Source organism: Glycine max, chromosome 11, assembly GCF_000004515.6.
Source record: "Glycine max cultivar Williams 82 chromosome 11, Glycine_max_v4.0, whole genome shotgun sequence".
Lineage (NCBI taxonomy): Eukaryota > Viridiplantae > Streptophyta > Magnoliopsida > Fabales > Fabaceae > Glycine > Glycine max.
The window spans coordinates 3,332,186-3,348,261 of NC_038247.2; the positions used below are offsets into that span (position 1 = coordinate 3,332,186).

The 16,076-nt window shown below is 34.0% G+C and overlaps 2 protein-coding genes across 4 annotated transcripts; both read left to right on the forward strand.

The window, feature by feature from the left end:
• Positions 1–6,387, forward strand: LOC100793383 (protein CROWDED NUCLEI 4). Of its 3 annotated transcripts, XM_041006588.1 has the most exons (8): positions 1–482; positions 589–1,048; positions 1,150–1,403; positions 1,866–2,137; positions 2,239–2,322; positions 2,428–4,268; positions 4,384–4,739; positions 6,295–6,387. In XM_041006588.1, exons 4-6 carry the CDS (start codon positions 2,108–2,110, stop codon positions 3,487–3,489), a joined length of 1,176 nt encoding a protein of 391 aa, XP_040862522.1. In that variant the 5' UTR covers positions 1–482; positions 589–1,048; positions 1,150–1,403; positions 1,866–2,107; the 3' UTR covers positions 3,490–4,268; positions 4,384–4,739; positions 6,295–6,387. The 3 variants fall into 3 exon arrangements, with proteins under 3 accessions (XP_040862522.1, XP_025980146.1, XP_040862523.1); XM_026124361.2 differs by lacking the exon at positions 6,295–6,387 and having other exon boundaries at positions 1–1,048; positions 4,384–4,898; XM_041006589.1 differs by lacking the exons at positions 1–482; positions 589–1,048; positions 1,150–1,403; positions 1,866–2,137 and having other exon boundaries at positions 2,183–2,322; positions 2,419–4,268.
• Positions 6,388–7,225: 838 nt separating this feature from the next.
• LOC100798328 (branched-chain-amino-acid aminotransferase 5, chloroplastic-like) lies at positions 7,226–12,876 on the forward strand. The gene is given in 10 exon segments (NM_001255426.2): positions 7,226–7,401; positions 7,471–7,562; positions 7,652–7,826; positions 8,056–8,232; positions 8,321–8,452; positions 8,994–9,092; positions 9,512–9,628; positions 10,508–10,603; positions 12,172–12,284; positions 12,519–12,876. Coding segments are annotated over 10 exon segments (1,239 nt in total). The 5' UTR covers positions 7,226–7,278; the 3' UTR covers positions 12,634–12,876.
• The last annotated feature ends 3,200 nt before the right edge of the window (positions 12,877–16,076 follow it).

Below are 16,076 nucleotides of genomic sequence, written 5' to 3' on the forward strand. Positions count from 1 at the left end.
GGAGAGGATCCACATCCAGAAGTGGTGAGGGGTCCAAACTCCAAAGTCTTAACAAAAACGTGTAACACGTGTTCGTACTTTTGGCTGGGAGGGAGAAAGTGTTAACAGAGTTGAAAGAAGCAAAACAATAAGTGAGACGGTGCCGGTGATCGGCGATGGCGACTCCTATAACTCCTGATTCCGCAACACTTGCTTCGAGAGATCCATGGAAGCGTCTTAAACAACCTGCCTTCGATGATAATTCCATTCAGCGCAAAGATAAGGCTGCGCTTGTTGCCTTCAAGCTCAGATTTATCTATCTGCCTTTTATGTTCTCCTCATAATATGCCCTTAGAATCTTAGGTGCATTTAACGCCAAATCTTCTTTCCGCGGTGGTGCAGTATCGGTCTGTGCCTGTCATTTCAGTTCTACTTGTTGATTATTATAGGTTTAATGGATGGTCTTCGTGCCTTGAAACTAGTAGCAAATGGATTAGTGTTTGGTAAGGCTGTGAATTGTGATTGGATAAAATGCTGTAGTCATTCTTATGCATGCAGAGGCAAATTCCATTATTACACGCTTTTCTTTATGTTTTATGCCTAAAACAGTTTCAACATTCTGGGGGTTGTACTTGGTAGACGTATATGAGCAGTTATCATGCCAAAGAATCCTAAATGTGGTTTTGGGAAGTAATGGCGTGTTATTTATAACGTAAATTTGTTGGACTTTATAACTAGTAATGGCTAATCAGTGAATTGCACATTGTTGTTAATGAGACAAGGGAATTTAGGTGGTGTGTTGGAGATCCCAAGTTGACCAAAATAGGGTATATAAGTGACTAACCTGTATTATGCATAGATATATGATCAACTACATCATATGGGCTGCCTCATCTTCGAGAGAAAGCTATTGGCTTTCAAGTATGAGCAAGTTAAGGCTTCGATTGATTCATCTGAGTTTATGCATAAGCATGATTCGGCCATGAATTTATCTGCATTAATTGAAGCAAGGAAACGGGAAGAAAGCTTGAAGATGGCAATAGGAATCAATGAAGCGTGCATAGCTAGTGTAAGCTTGTTGTATACAGTTTTGATTTCGTATAAATTGGCCCTTTCTTCCTAAATGTTTGTGTATTTACTATAGCTTGGGTATTTTTTGTATTTCTATAGCTTGAGAAGGCCTTGCATGAGATGCGTACTGAATGTGCTGAAACAAAGGTTTCAGCTGAGAGTAAAGTTTCTGAAGCACACCAATTGATAGATGAAGCGCAGAAAAAATCTACTGAGGCTGAGGCAAAGCTGCGTGCTGCGGAATCCTTTCAGGCAGAAGCTTGTGGATATTATAGTGTTGCAGACAGGAAGCTTCGGGATGTTGAAGCTCGTGAAGATGAACTCAGGCGGCAAATCAAATCTTTCAAATCAGAGTATGTGTTTGTATGACTACAATTTACATGTTCAATATCTCCCAATTTCTTTTATGTTATCTTGGACATGTTACGGATTCAGCTACTTGCCTTTGCATTTTGCTGTTTAGAAATATTTCTTTGGAGAATACCGTGCATTGCTTTATACACGGAATGCTAAAGATGAGGTTATGCTACACGTCAAGAAAAAAAGTTTGTTGGACTGCATTTTGTTTTTGCCGTGGGCTACATGGTTGAACCTTTATTACTTAATATATTTTCTCATCATTTGAAATCATTACAAAATTATACCTGATGCAGTTAACAGTTGATGCTGCCATACCACACTTAAGCAACACACTAGGTGTTACTTTGCAGTTTCATATTCTGTATGTGCGATCATAATCCACCTGCATTGCTGTGATATTTTGATAGATTGATATTTGTTTAGAAATTAAGTTGACCTGTTTCAAATACTCTCAGTTGTGATAAAAAAAGAGAAGGAGATAATTCGTGAGGTAATCCATTTCTGAAAGGCAAGAAAGTTTGCAGCAAGAACATGAAAGGTTACTACAATCACAAGCGTTGCTCAGCCAGAGAGAGGACCCCACCTTTTTAGTAGATCTCAGGAATTAGATAGTCTTCAAAAAGAGTTGGAGGACACAAAAACAAATACTAATAAGGAACACGGAGCCCTTTGTGATGAGAAAACCAATTTGAAGTTGATGGAGGCCACCCTAACAATAAGAGAGGAGGTTTGTTTTACAAAATTCTCAGCTGGGTCAAAGATTAACCTAGTAATAAGTATTTTTCTAACTTTTCCTTGTTTACGTGCATTTACATTTTGTGAATACAGGCACTAAGTAAACGGGAATCTGAGCTGAACAAGAAAGAACAGGAATTGCTTGATTTGCAAGTGAAACTTGCTAGTCGAGAATCTGTATGTTCTCTCTCTCTCTCTCTCTCTCTATTTTCTCTACATTTCAACCTGTCAAGTTATTATTTATGTTATTGTTTCTTTAATTTTGTTTGATAGAACATGTAGGATGAAACTCAGAAAGTTAAAGCTGTTCAGGAAGCTGAACTTGGAGCAAGAAAGACTAATTTTGAAGCTGAACTACAAATTCAGCTCAAATTGGTTGAGAATGAAATTGAGATGAAGAGATGGGCTTGGGAATTGAAGGAAGTAGATCTTACACAACGAGAGGAGAAACTCCAGGAAAGGGAGCATGAGTTGGAAATTCTGTCAAGGACACTGGGTGAGAAGGAGAAGGATTTGGTGGATATGTCAAGTGCGCTTAAAGAAAAAGATCAAAGCCTGAGAGCTTCTGAAAAGGAATTAGAGTTAAATAAAGTTCTTTTGCAAAAGGATAAAGAAGAGATAAACAAAACAAAGTTAGATGTACAGATGTCTTTGGTTTCATTGGAAAATAATTTAAGGCAATTTGACAATGCGAAGGAGAGACACGAAGCCTTGAAAAGTGAAACAAATGACTTGTCAGTTTTGGAAGTGAAACTAAAGGAAGAAATTGATGTTGTACGATCTCAAAAGTTGGAGATAGTAGCGGAGGCAGATAAGCTGGAAGCAGAGAAAGCAAAGTTTGAAGCTCAGTGGGAGCTTCTTGATGAAAAGAAAGAAGAGCTGCGGAAAGAAGCAGAATACATAGCAGAGGAAAAAAAGGCAGTTTCGGCTTTCATTAAGAAGGAGCGTGACAAGCTAAGACAAGAGAAAGAGAATATGCGTGATCAGTACAAACGAGACTTGGAGTCGCTAACCTGTGAACGAGAAGAGTTCATGAACAAGATGGCACATGAACATGATGACTGGTTTGGCAAGATGCAGCAAGAGCGTGCAAATTTCTTGAGGGACGTTGAGATGCAGAACAGGAATATGAATATCCTTATTGACAAGAGGCGTGAAGAAATAGAAAGTTATTTGAAGGAAAGAGAAAAATCTTTTGAAGAAGAAAAGAACAATCAACTAGAATATATTAATGCTCTTAAGGAAAAAGTAGCAAAAGAGTACAAACAGGTTTCCTTTGAAATGAGAAGACTTGAAGTTGAACGACCAGAGATAAGTTCGGACTGCGAACAGAGAAATAAGTAATGGGCTGAGCTAAATAAGTGCATTGAGGAACTCAAGGTTCAAAGGGATAAGCTCCAAAATCAGAGAGAACTGTTGCATGCTGATAGAATTGAAATTCATGCTCAGACTGAAGAATTGAAAAAAGTGAAGGATCTTAAAATTGTCTCTGATGATATTGCTCTGACCGAATTGCTTAATTCTGATATGGAGTCTAACCAACAAAAAATCTCTATGAAGAAAAAATTGAACCAGCGGACTCTTAAGCATGATGATCATTTAAATTCCCCCCAAAAAATAGATGCTAATAAGATTAGCAATGGGTTTGATTCTTCATTTGTGCAAAACTCATCTGTTGTTCTTCCTTCTAGCCCTGTTCGATTCTCATGGATCAAACGATGCACAAAACTAGTTTTTAGGCGTTCCCCTGAGAAGTCACTCGTTCATGATGATGACAAAGGTTGTGGATAGCAGTGGTCAAAAGCACTTGACGAATGGAAAATCTCTTAATAATGTTGGCGAGAGGGAGCAAAGGAGATTTTCTTTTGGAGAACCGAAAGTAATACTTGAAGTACCATCTCCAGCCGAAGATATTAACAGATTAAGTGATTTTGAATCTGAAAATAAGAAAGATGTGAATAGACCTGTTCCCTTGGTTTCGAATGGATGTACGTGAGCAAATGGAAAAGAGGCCGTGGGAAATTTGGAATTGGAGATCCACTTCAAGATACAAGGAAGGTAAAGAAACTGCGATCAGAAGAACAACCAATCGAGAATCCTTTAGACCAGATAACTAAAAGCAGGTACGACCCTAGTTATCTATATATCTATCTATTATTTAAAATATAGTTTGTTAGCAATTTTTATATGTAGGTGCACTATGGATAATAGAAGTTATCTATTGATTTTTATTTTCAGTGCGATTCTGACCCAAGCAAATGTATCGAAGGTTCAGCAGTTGTCTATATTTTCAAATTAAGCACTAGGGAACACTGAAGGTACTGGTGTAGTGATGGTAGACAAGGTTATGCATGTCTCAGAGGTGACTTCTGAGAGGACTGATGCTATCAGTCTCCCCAATCTAGAATCAGCGGATCATTTGTGTGATCCTACAATTGTTGTAGATAAAGGCGATCTTCATGGGAACAAAATTGATCAATCAAATTCTCAAATTATCGAGATAGATATACCTTGTGGATCCGACGTTTTCGCAAAATCGGAAGAAATATGGGAGGAAAATAGTGGACAAGTTCCTGATCGATGAGCATTGTTAGGTAGTGAGTTACACTCACTTTTGCTTCTGTTTTCCATTTTATATGAATACATTCTTTTGTAGGTATATCTTACATTCATTTGCTTAATTTGACCTGCTTTCACTTGAGTCTACACTCTGCTGTCTAATCTATAAATTTTGACATTAGAATTCGGACTCTCTTCTGGTTTATTCTTTTTTATTTTCTCATTTAATTTTATAGGGCTGATTTTATCTGATGAACAATGTTAACCTAGTAGTTTAGCTGCCATACGAGGCCCGGAAACTTTTGCCTTTTGTAGGCTGTCTTTCGACTCAGATATTTATGCACGTGTTGTTTCAATCTGAACATGGATAGTCTATAGGTAATGAATATGCAGATTGGTAATGATAATTAGAATTTTTTACATAAATATTTACCTGAATAATATAATCCAAAAAAATATTAACCTTAATAATATTATAACTGTGTGTTTTTTCTTAACTGGTTTTTATTTTGTTATTTCTTTTTTTTAATTATCTATATTTATGTTTGAAATGAAAATAATTTGATTTTGTATATGTTGTTGTTATTTTTTTTTTGCATATTTTTTGTTTTATCATTTTTAAAAAGTTGAAATCCTTTTTAAAAGTGAATGATGAAACATCGATAATTTGAAAAATAAGAATACAAAAATAAATGTATTTTTATTTCTTATATCTTTATTTTATAGTAATTTTATCAAAAATATAATAGTACTTAACAATAGTGACCACAAACCCATAAAATTATTTGCATTAAAACTATAGAATATTTTGATACCGAAACTAAAAAAAGAAATAGAGAGTCAAAAAGTCTAAACAAACCAAAAACAATTCATAATCAATAAATAAGTATTTTTTTAAAAAATAACTGATTTTTTATTTGTTTCAATTTGTGTTAATTTTTTTTATTTTACTAATTTATATATATTAATTTATAAAAATATAATTTGTCTGAAATAGTATTTAAAAAAACCATTAATCCTTAAATGAAACTAAATTATCTAGATTGAAGTAGACAAAAAAAATCTTAAATAAATAAATAAAGTTTATTTAGAATACGTGACTTAGATAAATTAAAATAAATAATAAAAATTAAAAAAAAATTAAAAAACAAAAACAAAATTAAAAGAAATAACAAAATTAAAATCCAGTAATGAAAAAAAAAACACACATTATCATGTCAGTCCCCTATTGATTTCTGAAGTATTGTAAATAAAAATAGACAAGTCAAAAATCAATTTAAAAGAAATCGATTTTTTCACTTGCTACTATATTTTGTATAATTGGAATAAATATTTTTAAGTTGTATTATTTGGATAATTTTTTTATGTAAAAAACTCATGATAATTAACGCTGTTAAAAACGTGTATCATGTGTGTATGTGGTGGGTCAATACTAAAACATTTCTATTAATCTATGTTTGCTCATGAAATATTGAGTGTTTCTTTTTCTTTACCGATAATTATGTATTTTTTACTATATCATGGTTGAGTTCATTCTACTTTCTCCTTTTTTTTTTTTTTTCAGTGGTTCATTCTACTCTTTGAATGCAGGACACCAATGGAGTTTGGAGAGGTAGTCGATTGATTGATTGGTGGCTTGGAGTATAGGGCATCTGTGGGGAGATCATAACAACTTGGAGTATAAAATTTTATAAAGCATTATTTTTTAATTATGTTTATATTGATTTTTTAAAAATATTATTAATGAAATTTAAATTATAAAATGATAAATTAATTTTTTTAAAATTAAATATGAAAAAAACACATGTTTTAACAAAAAAAAAACAATTAATAATTTTAGTTACTCTTAAAAAGTACATGTTAAATTGGAACAACCTCTAATTGATCCATCCATACGTTTAGTGATAAGAAAAATAAACGTTAATTTAATATTAGAGGATATATTATGTGAAATGAACTTAAACTTATTTAGGTGGTAATTACAAATTTTCAAACAAATATAATTAATTTCGAATAAAAAACAATTAAAAATAATTTAAACTTAAAATCTCGTATAGAGTGTAGTATGTCCAAACTTTGGCCAACGACACAACCCTGGTAGATTTGTTATAAACATGTATTTTCTTTTATGAGTATAGATAAGCATGTAGTATGATGTGAGGCATTGGCATATATAATATTGTGGATTTTAGATAAGTATGTAGTATGATGCAAGACATTGGTATAAACAATAGCCGCCCTAGGTTAAAACATAGAGCACACTATGTCACAAGGTATCACAAAAGTGATTTGACTGTGCCGGCTCTATTCCAAAAATCATAAATAAAAAATTGGGGTGATGCAGTTTTGCATTTGGACGGCTCATCTCTTTCAGTCAAATTTAAAATAATTTTGAATTGAAAACCAACAAGTTTCCATGAATAACATTAACAGTAATTTATTGGTATTTAATTATTTTACTACAAGAGAGGAAAGAGGAGACAAATATAGTACAAGTTAGTAAGTAAAGGAAAGAAGGCACGTGCAGTACGTAGGCTGTTCTTGTGGGTGTTGTTGGATTGGAATCGGAGAGAAATGGAGAGCAGCGCCGTCTACGGAAGCATTCGACCAAGTTACCCGATCTGCCCCTCTCGACGTTCTTCCTCTCTTCTCTCTCACCAATCTCCCTTCCTATTCGAGCCTTCTCTTTCTCTCAAGGTCTTTTCCTTTCTCGCACACTCTCTTACTACCTTCTTTTTTCTTGCCTAATCTGTTTTCCCTTTGCAGCTTCGCAAGCAGTTTCCTCTCATTTCGCAGAATTTTCTGGAAGCCGCTTCTCCTCTCAGGCCTTCTGCCACTTTGTCTTCTGATTCCTACCGGTCCTTTCTTCTATTTTACTATTTGTTATTTTAAATAAATGCTCTCGTTGTTTAATTGTAATTTTGACTTGGAAATTTCAATGTAACAGTGAGACGATTGAATTAGCTGATATAGAATGGGACAACCTTGGTTTTGGGCTTCAACCCACGGATTATATGTATTCCATGAAATGCACACGAGGTGGAACCTTCTCCAAAGGTGAACTGCAGCGTTTTGGTAACATTGAATTGAACCCCTCAGCAGGAGTTTTAAACTATGGTCAGGTTGAGACATATTGAGCTCTTAATTTGTCATTGTTTAGTTTGTTGAATTGCTTTTGACCTGAATACAATGCTTAATATTTGAATATGTTCAATGAAACAGTGTTTGATAGTACATTGTTATGATCTAGAATTGAAATCTAACTAGTATCGGTATTAATATCCTTATTCTTAACATTTGCATTGCAAGTTTGTATGATGAAGACTGTATTTCTCCGGTTTACAAATGTAGGGATTATTTGAGGGTTTGAAAGCGTATCGGAAACAAGATGGGAGTATACTCCTCTTCCGTCCGGAAGAAAATGGTTTGCGGATGCAGATAGGTGCAGAGAGGATGTGCATGCCATCGCCTACTGTTGAGCAGTTTGTGGAAGCTGTAAAGGAGACAGTTTTAGCAAACAAACGTTGGGTATGGGTGCTATAGAGTCCCATCATTGCCATAAACATTTTAGACATTGTAATGCACATCGGATTGATTAGGTGAAATTTGGTTTCAGGTTCCCCCTGCAGGTAAAGGTTCCCTGTATATTAGACCTTTGCTAATGGGAAGTGGACCGGTACTTGGTCTTGCACCTGCTCCAGAGTACACCTTTCTAATATACGTTTCACCTGTTGGGAACTACTTCAAGGTTAGTTATCTATTTTGCTACATTGAAAGATAGCATCTTTACTCTTGTTTATACAAGTTTTTCAATTTCATTATCTTCTTTCAGATGTAAATAACAAATTTTGATCCAAATCCCATAGGTAAGAGAAATTTGAACGATTTACTCAAATATGGCTTATAGTCTGGGACTTGTTGTATATTATGAGAATTGGGATGCAACATCAATAGAAATTTAATTTTATTAGGTTTTGTTGATGTGACTGAATGGGTTGAATTTGTAGTACAAGGAAGATGAAGAAAACTTGCAGCAGTGTTCTAGATGTCCAGATTGTTACCTCTTTTTTTCTTCTTTGTAGGATTTATTAACAAGACCTGAATGAAATTTGTCTGATGTTGCTTGATTTATTTCTACTTTTACAACTTGTATTAGTAACGGAAAATCTTAATAATTATTATTTCCAACATAACATGTCATACTTGTTTCTTTTTGTATCTCTTACTGTTGCAATTTTAGACATACTTTCACCCCTTCAAAAAATAACGAAGTGTCAATGTCACCACAGGAAGGTTTGGCCCCAATCAATTTGATTGTGGAAAATGAATTACATCGTGCAACTCCTGGTGGCACTGGAGGTGTGAAGACCATTGGAAACTATGCTGCAGTAAGCCAGACTGCATACCCTTCTCCTCCTTTCTTGTTTGTTGTCCACTGTCACTTGTTTCTACATGTTCTCTCTGTTTGTTTTAAATTTAAAAATCATCAACAATTTCAAACTGAAGATTGACATTTTATATTTGTAACTAAATACCAAATTGCTTTCTTGTAGTTACTACATAGGAGAAAACTGAGGGTTTTCTTACACTGCCTTCAGTTTTCTTCCTCTTACAATTTCTGTATTTTTATTGACTGAACTGACCTTTATAGCAGCCATTTCAGAGTGTTGGCTTAAATTATCTGTTTGCTTTCTTAAATCTCATTTCTTGCCACTGGCATACTTTACCTTTCTCTCTCTCTCTCTCTCTTTAAATTACTGACTTTTTCTCTGTGTGCACATGTGCATTTATTCTTTATTCTTTGTAGGTTCTGAAGGCACAGTCTGAAGCAAAAGCTAAAGGCTACTCTGATGTTTTATACCTTGACTGTGTGCACAAAAGATATTTGGAGGAGGTTTCTTCATGCAACATTTTTGTTGTTAAGGTATTAATATTATACTCAATGAAGCAGTTTGAATTCAAGATCATGTTTACACTTTACACACACATATGTCACTGTTAATATGTAAGGCTGTTACATTTTCATGCATTGAATTCTTTGCCAGTTGCCACCACCTCTTTTCTCTCTCAAGTACATAAAACAATTTACCCAGACAAGTACCTGCTGGAATAGTAAAATGAATATCTTGTAGTAATCAGAATCACCATGCATTTAAGTGTACCTGCAAATTTTCCATCAATTTCTTGAGTGAGCCCCATCAGCTGATTTGTAGTATTCTAGCTATACTTGCAAAATCAGTGTCACTCAGTAATGGTAGCCTCTTGATCCATGATGCTCACTTCAACTAGTTGGTGCCTTTGCAAATTGCAAATTTTCAACTGAAATCCTCTCCTCTATGAAATCTTTCTTTTTGCTTATCACCTTTCTGAAATGAGAATTGCAACACAACTTGTAATTGTAAGTTGTATAAATCATGCTGGGTACAAGGTCAAAAGTATTATTTGGATAACACTGTCCAGAGAATCCAACTAACATGTCTTACCATCTGCCTGGTGGCTTTAATAAAGGGCTCTTTTACATTAGTCTGAATAAATTTGTTAGTTTCATATAATTCTTGTCTGGATGACTATGAAGTTTTCAATCTGACCTTGTCACATGTTTTCTTTAGCATGAATTTTGGTGTGAACTTCCTAGATGCTCTTTTGTGTATTTAGTGATTTCCTTTATAGGTGATCTTGTCACGTGTTGTCTTTTCTTCTCCCCCATGTTGAAGTTAACTTGCATTGTTTTCAAACACTAATACACTTTCCATTTCATTATAACTCACTACGTTATGCTTCCATTATTCCTATGTCCTTTCAGGGTAACGTTATTTCAACTCCAGCTATTAAAGGGACAATCCTACCTGGCATTACTCGCAAAAGTATAATTGATGTTGCTCGAAGCCAAGGGTTCCAGGTACTCTAAATGTTTAGTTAAAGAGATGGTTGATCAATATTTTCTGTTTGATATCTTACAATTGTGATATTTTATATCTTATTGAGCGATGCTTTCTAAATTACTACTAAACAACCTTTTCCCACAAAGTGAAGTTAGCTATATAGATCACACAATGCCATTGATCTCAGTTAAAAACCAAATTCTTTCACCATGAGGTCCCTTTTAATAATTTCCTTATTATCCTTGGTTTCCCTCTACCCCTTTTGACAGGAATACAAAACACACAATCTACTATTTATATTAGTGACTTTATTGGCCTTCTCTCCTCTGCATGTGTCCAATCACTTTAATCTATCTTTTGTTATATTTTCCTCAATAGATGTTACATCAATATCCCCTTGTATACAATTATCTCGTGTTGTCTTATTTCTTGTATGATCACACATCCAACTTAACATATTTTTGCTATTCTCATTTTTTTTTCTTATCCCTTTAAAGGTCAACATTCATTTCCATAAAATATAGATGGTTGTATAACATTAAGATAAAATTTTGCTTTAAGCTTGGTAGTTGGTAGGTACTTTGTGATCACAATCCCTTATGTCTTCCACCATTTTAACTATCTAGCTTGTATCCTATGTGTGACATCTTCATTAATTTTTCCATCATTTTGTAATACTGATCCTAGATACTTACACCTAGAAACATGTAGTATGACTTCTCCTAAATTTACTTCCAAGTCATTTTCCTCTTGTTTTTTTCCGCTAACCTTACCATGCATATACTGTCTTACTCCAACTCAAGAGATAATCCTTTGATTCCAATATCTGTCTCCAAAGCCAATTTAGATTTAATCTCTTCCCTTGATTCTTCAATCAAAACTATACCATCTGCAAAAAGTATACATTTAGGGATAATCTTTTGTATGCCCCTACTAAGCACATCCAATGCAAGACTTAGATTAAACAAGGAATTCATTGTTAAACTTTGGTGTAAACCTATCCTTACAAAATAGTCCCTAGCCGTGTCTTCAATTCCACAACACTTCTCTTGCACTCAATCATATGTTTTTTCCAGGTCAATAAAAACTCTATGTAAGTATTATTCTTTACTTTCGTACCTTTCTATCAACCTCCATCTCCATAGAAGATAAATATCTTTTGTTGCAGACATTATTGACATAATTCCAATTTTTTTCAATTCCAGTATCTTCTCTTAATCTATACCCAGTCACATTTTCCCATAATTTCAGAGTGATTCATAAGTTTTATACCTTTGTAGTTTACACTTTTCACAATTCTAAATATTTCTCTTGTTCTTATATATAGGAACCAAAGTGCTCCTTGTCCTTTTGTTTAGGCATTGACCACCTAAATGGCTTTGGCTTGACTCTAATTCTCTACTTATTTGTTTCTTAATCATTGATTCTTGCCAAGTTTTCCTCGATGTCAGCTGGAAAAGGCTTAATAGGGTAGAGGTTACGGTTTTTATTTGGATTTTAGACGACGCTACTCTTTACTTGTTTCTATTGGCATTAGCTACACAGTTTTATCCTTCATTTCCCATGGTTTATCTAATATGTGCAGGTTGAGGAGCGATTAGTGTCAGTGGATGAATTGCTAGATGCTGACGAGGTCTTCTGCACGGGAACAGCTGTGGTTGTATCACCTGTTGGCAGTATTACTTATCTTGACAAGAGGTAGGTTGTAGTAATTGCGAAAGACAATTTACATTTTGTACATTAACAAATACGTTGACTGAGAGCAAAGCAAGACTAATAATTTAGTATCGAAAAATATGAAATTGACCAGATGTTCATCATTGATCCCCTCGCCCCCCCCCCCCCCCCCCCCCGCCCCCCTCCCCCGCGTGCTTTAAACCAAAGTATCCAGGATGCCAACTGAATTTGGATTTTTTTTCTTAATTTCTGCAGGGTAGCATATGGGGATGGTATTGGCGTGGTTGCACAGCAACTTTATACTGTCCTTACCAGATTACAGATGGGTCTTACGGAGGATGAGATGAATTGGACTGTTGAGCTGAGATAAGCGCACCATGAATAGTTTGCAGTTCATGTTTTGCTGGAACACATGTTCTTTTAAAATTTCCGAGCTCTAGAAGTTGCTTTTAAAATTTTGCTATCATATGATTAGATGCTGTAGATAGTATTATGGTGTGTTTATTGCTATTGAATGACTATAGCAAGTACATACGGTTGCCTCTTGCTATCTGGAGAAATCGTTGCTAGTGGATTAGTAAACCTTTTCATTGGTTGAAAAATAGAATTCTGGTAGATGCGGTAATTGTGTACCCTGTTTTTTTAACAATATTTTTGGTGGACGTAGAAAAAGGGCCATGGCACAAGTGTCTGAGAATAGAAAAGTAGGGGTAAAACCAGCGGAAGAGTTGAAGTCCTATACATGCTCAATTGATGTTGCAGGGTTCTTTACTTTTTACAAGTTCGCGAAAACTTAGTTTCCCTGACGGAGCTACCCAAAGATTTTTAGCTAATGTTTCTTGGTTAATTCCTTTCCTTGTTAGCAAATGGTTCAATTCCCCATGGTTAATCACGTTGCGAAATTAAAACAGTTAGTCAATAGTACCACTAATTGAACGAAATTAGACATGCATTGTGGAGTCTGAGATGACCTATATGTGCTCTTAAATTCAAATTACGCTCGATTAATCACAACACGAACTGTTAAGTCCTACTTATTACAACGTGAAAATTTGACCACGAGAATTTTTACACAATCTAAGGAGCAAATGAGAGTTTTCAGTTTGAGTTCCTGGCAGGTTGTCTCTTATCGGCAGGGAACTGAGGCTTCACTGGTAGGGCAGCATAATTTTTTTTATCATTGGCAACTGGTGGAAATGGTGAGACTTCTCCAATGTCCCCAGGATTTTTCTCCCTCTGGTTGTGCAATTGCAATGGTGATTATCCAGTATTCTCACTTTTTTTTTTTCGGGGGGGCTGGGGGGGTTCCTTTTTATTTTTTATCTTCTAGATTTTGATTTTGGTATTAGTGTTAGACTGATGGTTTCGCTGGTTTGAAATTGAAATTTATAGTACATGTCGATTGATCATCCAATTTGAAACTCGTATTTCTGTTTTTAATGGATGAAAAAGTGAGACTTTTTGAAATGTGTGGCTGAGGGTAATATTGTTTCATTCTTAACTTAATCCTCTTACCCCCCCCCCCCCCCCCCCCCCCAATACTTAAATTAAGAGAAATATAAATTTTCAGTTCTTTCTTTTCCTTTTTAGTTTATTTCTATTAATTTGTTGTGATTTTACTTTATTTTATTTTTTATACACTGAAAGACTAAGGCCATATGAATTTGGTATGGCAGAGAGCAAGGTCTGTCCTAGAATAAAGCGGCTAAAATCTCTACTATAGGCCCCTTAAAATATTTTTATCTTCAAATAATATTTTTTTTAAATAATTACTTGATAAATAATATTAGCCTATTGGCAACACCTAAATATATTTGTTTTTCAAGAAAAAATTTCTCATCCTATCTATTATTATTTTTACTCTTTCTATAAAAAGGTCCATATTTATCTCCATTCTCTTCACCTCATTAAACGTCCTTTGTTCGTTTTATACTATTTATAAGTTGTATTTTTTTGTCTTTTCTTATATTAAATTTAGAGCTCGAATCTTGGTAAACAAAATATTAAATGAAAAGTTGATTTTATCTTAAAAATAAAATTTAAAACATTTGAGAAGTAATTTAAAATTATCATAATTGTAGTAAATTATTATCTCAATTGAATAAATTATTTTGAATAATTTAAAAACAATGAGAAGAGTTGTTGATAAAATAGCAGAGATGGATTGTTGCAACATTTTTTTTATATATAAAAAAAAACTGAGATGGAGAATGGAGATAGGACATGATTTGTGTGAGATATTTACTTCATAGCATAAGGTTTTTGAATTCGTACTCAAGTGAATGTCCCTAATAAAGTAAAGGAGTTAATCTAATTAGCATTGTTATAAAGTATTAACATGACTTTGAGCATTGTCAATTTTTTTTATTTATCATGATATAAAGTATCAATTAATTAATTTTTGTTGATGACTAATTTCTATGGAGAAACTTAATTTTTTACTTTTAATAAGTTTTTTTCCCTCGAATTTTTTTTATCATAATATTTGAATTCGAAAATTTAAGGAGACTGAGTATAGTTGAAATTGAGAAAAACATAGATATCATAATAATATAATATTTGATCTCTCTCCTTAATGTCACGGGAAAAATCGCTAATAAAGCGGTAATATAGTAATATTAAACTCTTCAACTCAAATACGTGCTACACAGGTGTCTCCTAATGCTAATCCGTAGACTATGCCACTTACAATGTGGATAGAATTTTCATTAACACACAAAGCATGATTTTTAAATGTAAATATGATATCTGAGGCTTTGTCTCATATGCCCTAATCTTTTTTATCTCTGTTCCTCCATTTTCATTTTTAAACTTTCTAACTCCACAAAAGCAAGTACCAGAAGAAGAAACCGCGTAGCTGACTCATGCGGAAATAAGAGATTCAGTGCCTTTCTTTCTTCTTTGAAAGGATTTTTAGCAGTCCACTGAACCAAAGGCTTCAACATTAATTGTTGGGTTGCTGCAATCAGCCGCTGTCATGCTTACATAACTTGACCGGCCAAATCCAAATTAATCACCGATTATAGTAAAAAATATATTTAGTCTAATTGAAAATTTCACGATGTCATCTCTTTTACTAATATTGCTCATGTGTGACAATTCACAAAAGCAATTAATGTCCCAAATTGACTTGAAAATAGAGGAATACCTAACAATATAACATGCATATTTTACATAATTAGGTTTACCTTGTCATTTTCTTTTAAATGTTTTTGTGAGGTAAAATCTTATATAATGTGAAAAATGAATATCATATAAATATGAATGAGGATAAAATGAATGTAAATCTCTTCTGTTTTATCTACTTACCTTCAAAACTTCATTGTCACTTTCATATATTTGAATTTTCTGCGTCACACTTGGTCTTATTGTTGACGAAGTGTTAATGTGATAGTTGAACGAACGGTTACAATTATTCTCCGTCAAGGTCTGGTCACATAAACAACAAACCACGAAGGCTTCCACGACGGTATGCCTAGCACTGTACCAGATTTTCTAGAAACTCAAGAGATGTATTCAATTGGGATTTTAAAAACGAAAACATTGGCAGAGTAATCTCTTTCTTCCAATCTCACATTTTTTTTTTTTTGCTTTTAGGTAAAAATTTATTTCTATTTTTTTTTTCTTCTGGGCTATTGCTGGGTTAATGAGAGTAATAAAAATATAGTCGTTGTTGTTACACAACGTGGCTGAAAATTTGTTCCTGTGTGGCTGTGGCGTGGCTGTTGGTGAATTTTTGCACGACCTATAGGTAACTCAAATTTAAAATATCCATATTTTCAATGAGAGATATGTTACGGAGGTTTTGGAGGG